Genomic DNA, 15583 nt, shown 5'->3' with positions numbered 1-15583 from the left:
GTTGGAAAACAGACACAGGAGGAATAGAATACACAGCAAGTGCCTCCTTGCCCATTATGTTATGTGAGGTCAGGAACGCCACCCAGTTAAAGAGAAAAAAGAGAATGTTTCTTACACCTTAACAAAAACCAAAAAAAACTTGCTCATTCCTGGTACTGTACTTGGGCAACCAGGGTTACTTGAACACGTTGCTTGAAAAAGAATAATGCACTCAAAAACCTTTTTTCGGTTTTTTTTTCAAGTCTCACTCATTAATATGAGATTTTGATGAGAAAGATTTTGGGTGTACTAATCTTGTTCAAGAAAAACGTCCATTAACTTCATCCCGACATAATAGCAAAATATGCTGCTCGTTTTCAAGGGTGTTTTTTTCATTTTTGTTCATTACTTTTTCAGGCGCTATGCCATTAAAAAAAATATATGACCTCTTTTATTTAAATCGTATATATTTTTTTTTAGATCAAAAGGCTTAATATGAAACACTGATACTGATATCATGTGTGAATCAGACTTGGACTGGACTTATTTTTAAATTTAACGCGTGAGAAAGAAAACATACATACATGGTTTGAAAAATAATGGGTTAGCCTACTTTTATTTAAAACCGTCCATATACCAGATGGAGTGTGTTACTGATCCGACACCAAAATTAATGAAGTAAAATAACATTTTAAAACAACAGAAATTGTCTAAAAATGAATGATCAATGTTTATTGTATTTACAAGACAAGATGACAACGAATCTATCAACAATGGAAAATTGACACAAGTGAAAATCGCCGCAATTGCAAGCCTGTTGCCATGACCCGTCAGGGCTTGTCAGACGGGAGAAGTCCAAAACGTTTCTTGAGAATGACTCTGTGTCTGGAAAACTTGTCCTCTGGTGAGAAACGTGCTGGATGGGCAGATTTCGTGGGGCTTCCATCTGGAGCAGTTTTCTGTTTTGTAAGTAAAAAAAAAAAATATAAGCATAATGGAGGAGACTGGCACAATTGGCATAATTGATAGAAAAAAAAAACGGATATTGAAAGATAACTCACATAGTGTGAAAGGATGGAGAATGGGGGCACGTTTGATACCAAGATGGAATTGACAGATTACATGGGTTTTGTATAGCTTATTTTACCCTTTATGTCATTCATCGCTAGTGAAAAGGAATGTGGTGATAAAATATTTTAATTGTTAGTCCTAACTTACAGGGACACAAAATTAAAAAGTAAAGAAGGGGGAGAAATTAAAATGTAGGGACCATATTTATCATGTGTTCTGGGCTGTTTTTCACCAGTTAAGTCATTGTGAACTGTTTTCATGATGTGAAGCCTGGTAAGTTCAACCACTCTAATGTGTGTTTGTGAGATCACATTTAGGTATTAAATCCCCTCCTTGCTTTCACTCATTCTCTTCCAGCATTTGATTCAACATGGACAGTAATTGTTCACTTCATTTATATTGCACACCAGGATCCACTCTAAAAATATATACTACCCACTTCAATAGAGATAAAAGTCTGCCCAATGAGCATGTTATAAAGAGCAATTCACAACCCCAATACAGAAGAGATGCCTAGACAGGGTGTCCAGCAGATTATCAGACTTAAAAATCCTACCTCCCCCCAAAAAATCCTACCAAGCAATTTAAAAGCAGGGGTGAGAATGACTGGTCACAAAAAAGGAGAAAATTTTTCCTCGTGAAGATCATGACCCATCCATGCGACCATAACCTATAAATTTGAATTTCACTCAAATTTACTGAGATGTGATCCAAAATTTGTCTTGCAGCAATTTCTGACACGACTCGATGGAATTTCAAAAGTTGAAAGTGTAATTTAAACATTTGGTGGTTGTAGTAGGGATGATGACGTGATGGTTGTAGTAGTAGTGGTGATAGGGATGATGTGGTAGTAGTGATTGTAGTAGTATTAGTGGTCATATGGATGATTGTGTGGTGGTGGTTGTAGTAGCTGTGGTAGGAATGATGATGTGGTGGTTATTGTAGTAGTAGTGGTGGTAGGGATGATGATGTGGTGGTGGTTGTAGTAGTAGTCGTGGTAGGGATGATGTGTTATTTGTAGTAGTAGTGGTGCTAGTGATGATGGTGTGGTGGTGGTTGTAGTAGGAGTGGTGGTAGGGATGATGTGGTAGTGGTGGTAGGGATGATGGTGTGGTGGTGATTGTAGTAGTAGTGTGGTCTTAGAGATGATGTGATGGTGGTTGTAGTAGTAGTGGTGGTAGGGATGATGCTGTGGTGGTGGTTGTAGTAGGGTTGATGATGTGGTGGTTCTAGTAGTGGTGGTCTTAGAGATTATTGTGTGGTGGAGGTTGTAGTAGTTGTGGTAGGCATGATGATGTGGTGGTAGTTGTAGTAGTAGTGGTGGTAGGGATGATGTGGTGTTATTTGTAGTAGTAGTGGTGGTGGTAGGGATGATGATGTGGTGGTGGTGGTTGTAATTGTAGTGGTGGTAGAGATGTTGATGTAGTGGTTTTGGTGAGTGTTTTTTATTCAGTGATGATAATAGCAATTTGTCAAATAGGAGGAAAATGTCTCCGTCTATAGACAAACACAAGCAAAGTGTAAAAATAACAGGAACATAATTTTGTATTAGTATTATTTAATATATTACTATAAGTAGTATAAATCCATTTTTATTATTAGACATAAATCTACTTTTTGTAAACATTTAATGAATTGTCCTTTCCATATGTAAAAGGCCTACAATGCTATTCAAATAAAAGGCCAGAAAGTGTTGTTTTGCTTTGATTTTTACTTCATAAAGCAGGCTACAATATCTTTGTTACCGAAACATAGTGGTTATTCAGCTTAAATACAACCCAACAATCTCAAATTTAAAGCCATAGCCCAAAGGTAAAAAGAAAGAAGAGTAAATTAAGCCAATCACCATTGCTTTATTCTAATAATATATTATTATCTCTGTATAACCAGATGATTGTAATTATAAGAGAGAGAGAGAGAGAGAGAGAGAGAGAGAGAGAGAGAGAGGTATTAAAAAGGCAATAGGTACCTACAACGGAGAAAAAAATCCAGACCCATTTGTCCCTCCCTTCCCCTTCAACCATCAACCAACGAATCAAAGAACACCACTGGTCTTCTGTATCAACTGTGACATCTGGTGCCATTCTGTCTGGCCCGACGTCATAAAAACGAGACCGTCACCAAATTTCAAGAGACTGAGCACAGGTGTCAAAATATGACATAAGACATAATGGTGATTTTGTGGTTTTGAGGAAAATGCTTGACACGGCAAAAAATCCGACCTCGGGTGCAATTATCCGACTTTCTCCTACCAATCCGACCTTAACCCTATTTTCACCCCTTGAAAACGCATCCTATTTTATGCTTTTGGGGTGCAGATGCACCCCCTAACAGGCACATAGAAAAAAACAGGAATATTCCGATTTTCATCCTGTGGGGTGCAACTGCACCCCCTAATATTTTAGTAGCAAATGAGAGAAACCTCCTATTTTACTCTTTGGGGTGCAAATGCACCCCATCTTTACATCACTAGTTTCTATACATTTTATACTATTTTGACTTATTACTGAATAGAGACAAAACTCCACCAACTTATTCGGCAACATATTCAAAAATAATCTGGCAACTTATTAGAATTATTCACCACTTCCTGTTCCTGGATTCCTCCTTTTCTCTTAACACCATTCAAAACACAAGGCTGCCCTGACTTTCAATCTAACAACATCCTGATTAGGTAAGTAAATACCATTTTTAAAGTATGATTCTAAGCTTTGTTTTACCACTAAATATACTTTACAAAATCTAGATCTTATCAAAATGTAAGCTTTAACTGATTCCTGTAAATATGAAGATCCCAAAAATGTAAAGCTATAATCTAGATCTACATTGTTTTGTCACTCACCATTGTTATTTGTAATGCTGTCAAACCCTATACTATAAAAACTGTTGAAAATCATTAGTATACACATGCTTTATAATTTATAATACATATTGTTACCATTAATTGTAATTCAGTCAAAACATATAAAAACTGTTGGAAAACTTTAGTATACATGCTTTATAATTTATAATACATATATCATCATTATCTTTTAAATTGCAAATGCTTGTATCCAGATCTAATAGATTTATTAAAACCTTGAAATGTGTTATCTATTCTTGCAGGGCATGTTTATGATTATAAAGATAAATGGCAAGTTCTAGGACTAATCTGTTTGAGCGCTTCGACAATGAACAAGAGGAATTGGTATACACTGAGCTTCAGCCTGTTGCCCAACAACCAAGTTCTTCATCTGATGTTGGTGGTGATATGGATGAATTACTGGATGATATGGGAGAAAGCAGAGATGGTGAGTTGTTTTTTTTGTGTGCTTACTTTCATTGACACTATAGCAGATTTTACTTTATAACGAGAAGTACAATTTTCAGTGTACCAATCCTGCATTTTATTTCAAAATTCCCTTGATTTATTATTATGATGATGTCATAGATGTCCTGAATGGTGTGAATAATGATTGAAGGTTTCGATTGTCAGGCTTAATTACATTTAAATCACGATTCTATCGTGTGCAGTTTTCACCTAGAGATGAGTAACTGTGATGCGTCTCGAGCAGCACCACAACTAATCTCTAGGTGAAAACTGCAACAGTCAGTTCAAAACTGACACATGTTCTTAGATTAGAGTTTGGTTCTGGTGAAACCTAATCTTGTCGTTAAGGGGTAAAAGATATGATGAGGAGAAGGATCAATATAAAAGCAATACTAATAATATACATTTCACCAATTTTCATCAGATACAGATATCAATTGGACTCCAGATGATGATGAACTTGAAGCTGATGACAATGCACACTCATCCGATGAAAGCAGCGACGGGGAGGAATATCCGAGATCCTGAACCAATCAGACCCAGAAATAGAAGTTGACGAAGAAGAGGAAGACAGTGATGAAACTCATTTGGGTAATTCTGTATCATTGCCAGCATCTAGCAATGTAGTTTTGAGCAAAAAGGGGGATATTATGTGGAGTAAAGTACCGGTGTCCCAGGTTGGGAGAACACCTACAAGAAATGTTTTTAGGCCTCCCAAGTCCAACGTAAGACATCCGGCAAAGATAGATTCAATTGTGTCAGCCTTTAAGATGATTTTCACTGCACAAATAATTAGTGATATTGTGAAGATGACAAACTTAGAAGGAACAAGAAATGAAGGTGTGCAGTGGAAGAATGTAGATGTTATAGAAATGACAGCATTGCTAGGCCTTTTTATTCATTTGGGTGCGAGAAAGCTTGGTCTTCTAGCAGTGGCAAAGATATGGAGAGGAGCTTCGGCAGACAATGTTGCAATATGCACAATGAGCATGAAACGATTTGTAAAACTCTGCATCAACTTGCGCTTTGATGATAAAAGGACACGTGCTATCAGGCGAGTTAGGGATATATTTTCACCAATTAGGGATCTCATGAACAAAATCAACAAGAATTTGCAACTTTCATACATTCCCTCAGAATGCATAACTATAGATGAACAGCTTGTTCCGTGGAGAGGACGGTGCCCATTCTTGCAATACTTACCGAGCAAGCCAGATAAGTATGGGATGAAACTCTTTCACATATGTGACAGCAAAACAGCTTACCCTCTCCAAATGATACCGTACCTGGGTAAACATGGAGAAAGGAAAACAAACCTTGGGAGGGAGACTGTAAAGGAACTGGTAGATCCTTACCATAAAACTGGCAGGAACGTTACATGTGACAATTTTTTTACTGATTTAGAATTAGCAGAGCACTTGTCTAGAAGAGGTTTGTCAACAGTGGGGACAGTCAGGAGAAATAAGTCATTTCTACCATCATCGTTTCAGACAGGAAAAGAACTTGAGAAATTTGACAGTGCCTTCCTATTCAAAGATGGTGCAAGCATTGTGGCACACAAATCTAACCACAAGAAACATGTTGTTGTACTGAGTACGATGCATCATTCTCCTGACATCGACCAAGGAACGAAAAAGAAGCCAGTGATGGTGAGATATTATAATAAAACCAAAGGAGGAGTCGACACATTTGACTACATGTGCCACAGTTTTTCTTGTAAAAGGAAGTCAAGAAGATGGCCCATGGTCCAGTTTTACAACTTGCTGGATACAGCGGCTGTGGCAGCCCATATTTTATACAAGACTGTTCATCCAGAAGACACCAAATCATACAAGACAGGGGCCATTTCAACGAACTGTTAGCAAAGGAACTTCTTTTTGAACATTTGACAAGAAGAATGACAATGTCGAAAACAACAAGACGGGTGAAATTATCATATGAAATAATAAAGATGGAATGGAATCTCAATGATGAAAGAGAATCAGCAACAAGACCTGAGATTGAAGGACAGAGAAAGAGGAAAGCATCAAGCCAAGGAAGATGTGAAATGTGTCCGAGGAAGAAGGACAGAAAAATAAGGGAAACTTGTTCAAAATGTAAGGCATTTGCTTGCAAAGACCACAGTAAAAGCTACAAAGTGTGTGACCATTGTGCAGAATAGATTTGTACAGTGTAAGTATAGGTCGATAGCAAGATTGAGATGGTGAGGAAAATTTTAACAATAAGTATGAGTACATGTCATATGGTATTGTGCTGACAGCGATTGATGACAAGAAATTGGACATACAATGATTGATGTTTTATTTTGATTTGTTCTAGTTCTACTGTATAGAATTGAGTGTACTGTAGGTACATGTTTGAACCTTTTTGTTTTTAGTTTGAAAGTTTTCAATGAAATTCAATAATTAAACCCACTAATTTGTTTGTCTTTCGATTTCCAAATAAAACGATTGATTGCCTATTGCTAGTCAAAAATATTGTCCTTCATTCTATTTCAAAATTTTGAAAACACAGTGGAACACTGACAAATGGTAATTTCCAAGATGATAAGTGAGTAGGTACAGCATGTTTGTATTGTTAGATATATGTATATATATATCTAACAATACAAACATGCTGTACCTACTCACTTATCATCTTGGAAATTACATATGGTGTGCATTAGCAGCATAAAAAATATATAATTGACAAACTCATATGACTAAATAAAATACAGAGCTTTTATATAGCACGATATCCACCGAGGTGCTCAAAGCGCTTTACAAGGGGTTACAGACCAACAGCAACACACAACATAAGACGAGACAAGCAGCCTGTTAGGCGCGATACCATTTTGGTGAGGACAAGGACTGGCCAGTGTACTTGGTTTTACACATGAGTGGGGTGTGGAAAATGTGTGTAAAGACCATTTCCCAAGGAGTCAACTTTGCACCGCCAGAGCGGGATTCGAACCCCTGACCTTCCGATCACGAGTCGTAGCGTCTACCACTACCACTAGACTACAAAGCCACACACTATACATGTGTATATATATTATATATATATATATATATATATATATATATATATATATATATATATATATATATATATATATATATATATGGATTCAAACTCACGCAGTATGAGAACATTACATACAATCTAACACAAATATATACAGGCAGTTTATCAAAAATGTGGGCCTTCTTTATTGAAAATCACATAAATTACAATTAGTAATGCATAACTTGTGACGATAAGAAGAAATCCATATTTTGCCATGGTCAGAGGCCTATATTTTGGTTATTCTGCCAATTAGGTGTGGGCAACCTTGAGTACATATCAAAAAGTATCTTATTTATAATAATCTACACCAGAAAATGGTAATTTATATGGCCAGTTGCTATTCTACTATAGACAAATACATGGGGTGCATATGCACCCCAAAGGATTAAATAGGAGGTTTCTGGTTATTTTCTCTTTGTTTATTAGGGGGTGCAATTGCACCCCAAAAGCGTAAAATCTCAAATTCCATGGGAGGTCTTCTGGTGTGAGTAAACGATGCACGTGAGAGGTATAAAATTTGGGGAGGTGATTTAAGGGGTCAATTTAGGAAAAGTCACAAAATTTCAGGTTTATAGGTCAAAAATTGTAGATTTTAGAGCCAAAAAACATAGCATTGGGGTGCGTTTGCACCCCAGAGGTGAAAATAGGGTTAAGGTAAAAAATCCGACTTATCCGACCTCGCTGGACACCCTGCTAGATTGGGAATAATCAATAATCCCCCCAAGACAAAGGATCCCACAAAGAAAGGGGATAGACCCTATTATACCAGAATACATATTAACTCACTCAATCCTAGAGATTTTTGCTACTTTTCAAAATTGGAAAAAATGTATTAAAAATGAACATGTGCATAGATAGTTTTATTCAACTACCATTAACATGTAAAAACTAAAAACATTAGCTTTGATACTACGCCTATAATTTGTCTCATAAAAATGTAATAAATAGGCATGGGGTAAATGTAACCCGGGTAACTACGGATATAGTCGGTGTTAGGGTTGAGTGAGTTAAAAACAAGTGAATAATATAGTATAGAGATTATCTACAGGGGGATACACATATATATATATATATATAGAGAGAGAGAGAGAGAGAGAGCGAGAGGTTAAGGATTGCTTTGTAGATACTTGTACTTGCACGATTTATTTATTACTTTAGGCTCGTATTCTTATTTATAAGCTTACGGGCTTGGGACACTTTTGGTGTAGACAATATCGGCGTGAGCCACAAGGAAGATGACTCTACATTCTTTTAAGGTTTGATGGCGCTTATAAAATATTGAGGTCATTTTAGGGCTAATAGAAAGGAAGAAACGGGATACCAGTCAAAAAATTACAGTTTTACAAGACATGATAAACAATTAACATTAGACCAGCTCTTCAAGACAAAGGACAAGGAATGATTTTTAAAGAAAAGGATCTTGGAAGAAGACAAAGTCAAGATTGCCGGGGGCACAGCCATACTCGAGGCCAGTGATTGATGTGAAAAGTGACCAAATAGAACCTTACTTGGGCAAGCAATACTAAAACTCTGATCTCCTTGGAAAATTCATCGGTTTTGATAATCACAAAAATTCTAACGGACTAGGAAAAATTAAAAATAGATATAAATGTGTTAATGTTACATTAATTGTGGAAACATTATTCTCTGTGTGGCCAATTTTGGCCAAATTGGAAAGGCCAATGGCTATCTGGGCCTGGCAGCCACGGTAAGAATCTTGTCAATATTTGTTGATAAATCGGTTTCAAGAATTCAGACCTATTTCAATTTCCAGGCGCCCAGTTTCGAACAACTCTCAATCTGACTTTCCGAGAGTAAATTAAACGCTGTAATTTTTGTTTGTTTGTTGCTTTAGGTCTCTTCCAACACAATTGAGGTTATATGAGAGACCGCTGAAACAAAAAAACAAGCAATCTAACAAAAATAGTACAAATGTAAATCAAAATCATAACCTAAAGATATCATAAGCTAAATTATAAATAACCAAAAACAAACAGGCAGAAGATTTACAGAAAAAAAATATCCCCTGTCAAAAATACAATCACAAACCAAAGAAGCAGGATAGGCTAGTAAAGAGAAGAAGAAACGACATCACTATCGGATCGTACACCCATGCGCACATCATATTCATAGGTATATGATTCAAGGGTGATGCTCCCATCCAACCACCCGCATAATAATAATAATAATAATAATAATAATAATAATAATAATAATAATAATAATATCTAGTAATAATAATAATAATAATAATAATAATAATAATAATAATAATAATAGGCTCAGGATCATGATCAATGTCGTCAGTGTATCGATTAAAGTAAGGTAAGCATAGACGATAATTATTTGGTCCTTTTAAAATATTGTTTATATTATAGTCCACACTGGTGGAATGAAAACACAGTTCCATTTAAAAAACGATCTTTTGGTGTATGATGCATGACATGACCATATCAATCACAATCATCACACTACTTTTTTTACAAAATAAATAATAAATAGCCTGCGGCTGCGGTTCCAAAAAAAAAAAGATCGTTTGCCGAGAAGAAAAAAAAAATACTTACACTTAATGTGTAAACACGATCGCCGTCATCGTTCAGGAAATACATCAAGATGAGGGGCATTTTGTTGGTGATATTTTTTTTTGAAATTTCAATTAGAAAATAGTTGGTTTTAAACGTGTTTTTCAGTGTTCACTATGCGTGCGAGGAGAAGCGAAATAGAAAGTAGAAGATTGAAGACCGGAAGTGATATGATGGCATAGGTACCTACATATTGTCAGGTACGATTACCCACCTTATGTTACTAACTAAAATAATTGCCAAAATATTATTATCACAATATTATTATTATGAGCACAAAGCAGGGGTATCGAACGTTGGAGCTCGAAATATTAGCAAGTTAACAATTACGTTCCCAACCAACAACGATTGACGAACGACATGGTAAAAACGAAGATCTGTCCTAAGAGTCTTAAAACACTTAAAACAGTAATAATAATAATAATAATAATAATAATAATAATAATAATAATAATAATAATAATAATAATAATAATAATAAATAATAATAATAATAACAAGAAATGAAGTGAATAGGAAAGTGCCAGAAGCCGCGACCTTACTAGTACGACAACTCCGACTGGACGGGGAGAGCTTGACTCTACCGTATGAGCTATCCACCACTCTTTTTTTTTTTTTTAAGTGGTTTCAAACTCTATGTCTGTCTCGAGCAGCTCTCCCCGACTTCTGGAGGTCACGAGTTGAGTTCAACACACATACACACACACACACATACACACACACACACACACACACACACACACACACACACACACAAACGCCGCGAAGTTAGTTGGCCATCAGTTAAGTTTAATAGCCAATATTCTCAACAAACGCATAAATTAAATAAAACAAATTGAGCTTTTATATAACGCAATACCCACTAAACGAGCTCAAAGCGCTTTACAAGGAGTCCCTGGCCAACAGCAACACTTAACATGCATGTAGGACGAGATATGACGCCTGTTAAGCGATATTACAATTTTGTTCCAACAGAGACAACGATGTTAACGGTCAGGTCCTCATTTTTACTCTTGAGTACGGTTAGAGAATGTGAGTAAAGAGCCTTTTCCAAGGACTCAACTACGCGCCGAGGGAGGCTCGAACCCAGAACTTCCGATCCGAAAGCGAGTGTCATACCACTAGATCACATAGCCGCATAGAAACGATTGAGACATTGAGTATGCTCCGGTATTTGGGGTGAATTTAGAATTAGAGTAGTAAAGTGCCAGAAGGCAATTAAATAATAATAATCTATACTTTATTCATAAAAAAAAAAATGGAAATTCGTTTACAGACGTGGTATGCATAAAAATGTATAAACACAAAGTTGAGAATCTATGGCGACAATGTATACATATATATATATATATATATATATATATATATATATATATATATATATATATATATATATATATATATATATATGCAAATATACAAACGTAAAAATATACAACCAAGACCCAATAGCAACACGTTATATATTAATTCAATAAATTGAGATAGGCCATACCTCTGGCCTTTATTCCGAACGTGTGTGTGTATATTTAAAAGATAGTATTTAATTTATATCACAGTTGTGCGTTAAAAATTCGAACACCATGAGGCAAAAATGAATTAAGGTGACGTGTTGTCTTTGTTTTTATAGATATAATGCGACGGCTCCTCATGGAGGACTTAATATATTTGCGAAGGGGGTGATTGCCATCCTTCATAACTTTCTCCATTTTACTTAGACAAAATCTCTTGAACAGTTCTTTCACATTGGAAATTGGGTGAGGAAAACTCCTGGCTTTATCAATTATCCGATCAATTTTCTTAATGTCGCAAATACTGCCCATAACCACTACCTCTCAGTTAATTTATTCTCTAGTTCTCGGTTGTCATGAATTAACTCATTCAATCCCAGAGATTTTTCTTCTCTTCAAACTTGGAAAAAATGTATTAAAAATGAGCATGTTCAAAGATAGTTTTATTCAACTAACATTAACATGCAAAAACTAAAAACAATAGCTTTGATGCTACACCTTTACTCTGTCGCAGAAAAATGTAATAAATAGGCATGGGGTAAACGTAACCCGGGAAAACGACGGATATAGCCGTTGTTAAGGTTGAGTGAGTTAAACATGCACTCAATCCATTCTTCAAATCAATCAATAATATATCCATAACTAACGGACTACAGTTTAATCAATGGACTAAATTTGAATAGATGAATAATTAGACAAATAAGTGTAGGCCATTATATTAATTAAATGAATAAGTACGTAAATAACGGAATAAGTAAATTAATAGACAGATAAACATGTTTAAAAAATGAACGATTGAACGAACAAACAGCCAGAGAACGAGTAAACAAACAGCCAGAGAACGAGTCAACAAACAACTAATCAATTAATAACCAATTAGATATATAATATAGTAAAATGAATGGGTGAATTAATGAATGAATGAATGAAGGAAGGAATAGATGAATGAATGAATGAATGAATGATAACAACTAGACTACTATAGTTACGTCATGGTACATATGAATGAATGAATGAATGAATGAATGAATGAATGAATGAATGGATGAATGGATGAATGAATGATAACAACAAAAAAGTCTTACTTTTCTCAGATACATTATAACGCGGACTCGGTTATATTTCTTCTCGCTTTGTTCCTTGAAACGTGAGCTGCAATCATGCGCTGTCGAAAGGAGAACATTGAAGCAGTGATAAATAGCAATAAGAGAACATACAATAAATTGTATGAAACAAAGAGCGTTTTGTGTTTGTTCTTTTGGTTTTTGTTTATTTGTATTTTTTTTTTGTGCGTCTTTTTTTGGTTGTTTTTTTTTTTTTTGTGTGTGTGTTTTTTTTTTTTTTTTGTTTGACTATCTTTTTTTGGTTTTTTATGGGTTTTTTTCTTTGGAAGTGGGCTGTTTTGTTTGGGTTTTTTGTTTGTTTGATTTTGTTTGTTTGTCTGGTTTGGTTTGTGTTTTTTTTTTTGTTTTTTTTTAGTGGGAGGGGGGGGGGGGGGGTTAAATAACTTGTATTTATAAACACCTCATTCCAATCTTATACGAGTATAACGTCGTCGGTGATGATAAAGATGATGATGAGAAGGAGGAGGAGGAGGGGTGGTGGTGGTGGTGGGGGGGGGAGGAGAAGGAAGAAGAGGAGGAGGAGGAGGAGGAGGAGGAGGAGGAGGAGGAGGAGGAGGAGGAGGAGATTGAGGTGGTGGTTGTGGTTGTTATTGTTGTTGTTGTTGTTGTGGTGGTGGTAATGGTGATTATTGAGGTGGTATCGATATGGCAGATTTACTTTAATCAAGGCTATATTATTATGTTTATAACAGGCGGAATCGAAAACTTACGTTTATGTATATTTTAGTGGTCAAAGGTACGGGAAGGTTGTTGTCGCTGACCCTGAGTTTTGAAGAACCTTGTCTTTGAAGTCTTGAATAATATCTCCTGTTAAAATTCGTAAAAAGTATAGGCGTAGTAGCGCATAATATGATAATCAACTGTGTGGCTATGTGGCCAAGTGGTGACACACGTCTTTGGGTCGGAAGATCCAAAGTTCGAATACCGCTCTGCGTGTTCTCTCACCGTACTCGGGTATAAAATGAGTACATAGCCGTAAACAGCGTTGGCTGTGTTCGAAGAGATTTGTATTTATGGCCTTACAGGCTTCACATCTTCTTTTACATGTTATGTGTTGCTGTTAGCTAGGGTTCCCTTGTAAAGCACTTTGAGCACATTTAGTGGATAATGCACTCTATAAATGCTCAAATTAGTTAAAAGTTGAAAATTTTGTGTTCATATGTGACTAATTATCTCAAAACGGTTTCTGTCAAGTTGGACCGATGCTCATACAGTGGAATTTTGCTAAAGCCAAGATCGACGGACCAGAACGTATGCTCTTGATTTTAAAAGCAATGTTGACTTTATCAAGTATCAAATTGAACACACGGAGAATTTTTAATTTTTTTAAATTGGACCAACAAGCAGAAGATGACTTAATTCGTATGTCACTGTAATTAACTAGTAGATTTTTGACCAATCAAAATATGGAATTAGTGACACACCTTCACACATGCTCGGACAAACATAGTTGGCTGTTTATAAACAACGTCAATGAAATCAGGCAGTGGAACAGTGGGTATCTTATTTAGACACGTACCATCGATAGTAAAGTTTGTGTAGTTTGCTGTGTTTACCAATCATTTCCATTGTTTACATTATGACGACTGCCCGAGTGGTTATCTCGGTGTCTATTTCATTTTAAGCTTAATTATAAAATGTGAGTTCAAAGAAATGCTTTTTCGGCTTTTATGGTCTTGTGATGGAACACTCGCCTGTCGCCTTCAGTTCAGCAAATTCCTGGTTCGAATCTCGTGTATAGATAGAATGAAGATGACGTCACACAGGCCTTTGTTATTGTTTTTTGCCATCCGCGTTTGTGAGTTGTTCTCACTAAACTGTATTAACCAGACTATAAAAGTTCATGGTTACATAGAGTTTTGTGTGTTGGTCCGTTATACTTCCGGATGGCAATGTTGTGAACTCCTTGGCCAAGCGCATTCTATTTATAGGAGACGTCAAGTTAAGTCCTTGGAGAAGGCTGCTTACTCAAAATCTCTCACCGCACCCAGGTATTAGCTTGGCAGATATCAGCGTTTTCTCTGTTTAAAAACAATTTAATTGCGCATTATAGGCGTCATGTCTCATCTACACGTTACGCGATGTTGTTGGTTTGTAAATCGCTTTGAGCACATTAATTTAGTGGATATTGCGCCATGAATAATCTCAAAATTTTATATATTTATTCAGGAGAGCGACTTTTGTTTCTCAAACTTGAAAAAAAAAATAAATAAAAAACAACAACCCTCAAATTTCCCAAATTCCTGACCATTTTGTCATCTCGTGCATTGGATTTTTAAAATCTGAAAATATGTGCAAGAAGCAATACCAGACAAGAAAAGAGGAAGATACAAAGGAGACATCGTCAATTAAAAAAAAAATTCTTTTTAATCAGCTTTGTCTCGTTCTACTTGTGAAGTGTTGCTGTTGGTTTGGGACCCATTGCAAAGTGTTTTGAGCATGCTTATAAGAGATTGAGCTGTATAATTTTTACATTGTATGTGTTACTTACCGAGAGCTGTAATGATCTCGAAACCCTCTGTAATAACGCAAGTCTCGCCTGTCCAAAAGACCAAAACATAAATGAGTTAGTCATTCTTACGACTTACATCTGCTAATATGGGGTCCCGATAGGTCAGTTGGTTGAGAAATCGCTTCACAAGCAAAGGGACCGAGATCGATCCGGGATGAAGAGGAGACTTTTTAAAAAATCTACCCACTCTCATGATGTCCACCCAGCAGTGATTCGGTAGCTGGTTCCAGTAGATCTGGCGGAAAGTACTCGCGTCCCATCCAAAGTGTAGCAAGCAATTGCTATTGTCCGTTTCACGCTATAGAAACAGGAACAAACTCCTTGGGATTAATGGCTCTGACTCTGAAAGACTAATACATACAATGATTCTAATACAAAACAACGTATTCGAAAACACTGGGCATCTCTAATATGAAAAGAAAAAGAAAGAAATTAAAAACATATTT

The 15583-nt window shown here is 36.1% G+C and overlaps 1 protein-coding gene across 1 annotated transcript in view; it reads right to left on the bottom strand.

The window, feature by feature from the left end:
* Positions 1-685: 685 nt before the first annotated feature.
* The window catches only part of LOC144976755 (uncharacterized), a 23301-nt gene continuing 8403 nt past the window's right edge, over positions 686-15583 (bottom strand). Inside the window, exons 5-8 of the mRNA XM_078921151.1 lie at positions 15117-15164; positions 13336-13432; positions 12587-12666; positions 686-938 (exon numbers count right to left, since the gene is read on the bottom strand). Coding sequence (XP_078777277.1) covers positions 12601-12666; positions 13336-13432; positions 15117-15164 — 211 coding nt within the window. The 3' untranslated portion in view covers positions 686-938; positions 12587-12600. The remainder of the gene's footprint in view (positions 939-12586; positions 12667-13335; positions 13433-15116; positions 15165-15583) is intronic.

The sequence above is a fragment of the Berghia stephanieae genome, chromosome 7, assembly GCF_034508935.2.
Source record: "Berghia stephanieae isolate SIO BIC M18660-M18661 chromosome 7, UCSD_Bste_1.3, whole genome shotgun sequence".
Taxonomy (NCBI): Eukaryota; Metazoa; Mollusca; class Gastropoda; order Nudibranchia; family Aeolidiidae; genus Berghia; species Berghia stephanieae.
Note: the sequence above shows the minus strand (reverse complement) of the source record. Positions and strands in the feature narration are given on the sequence as shown.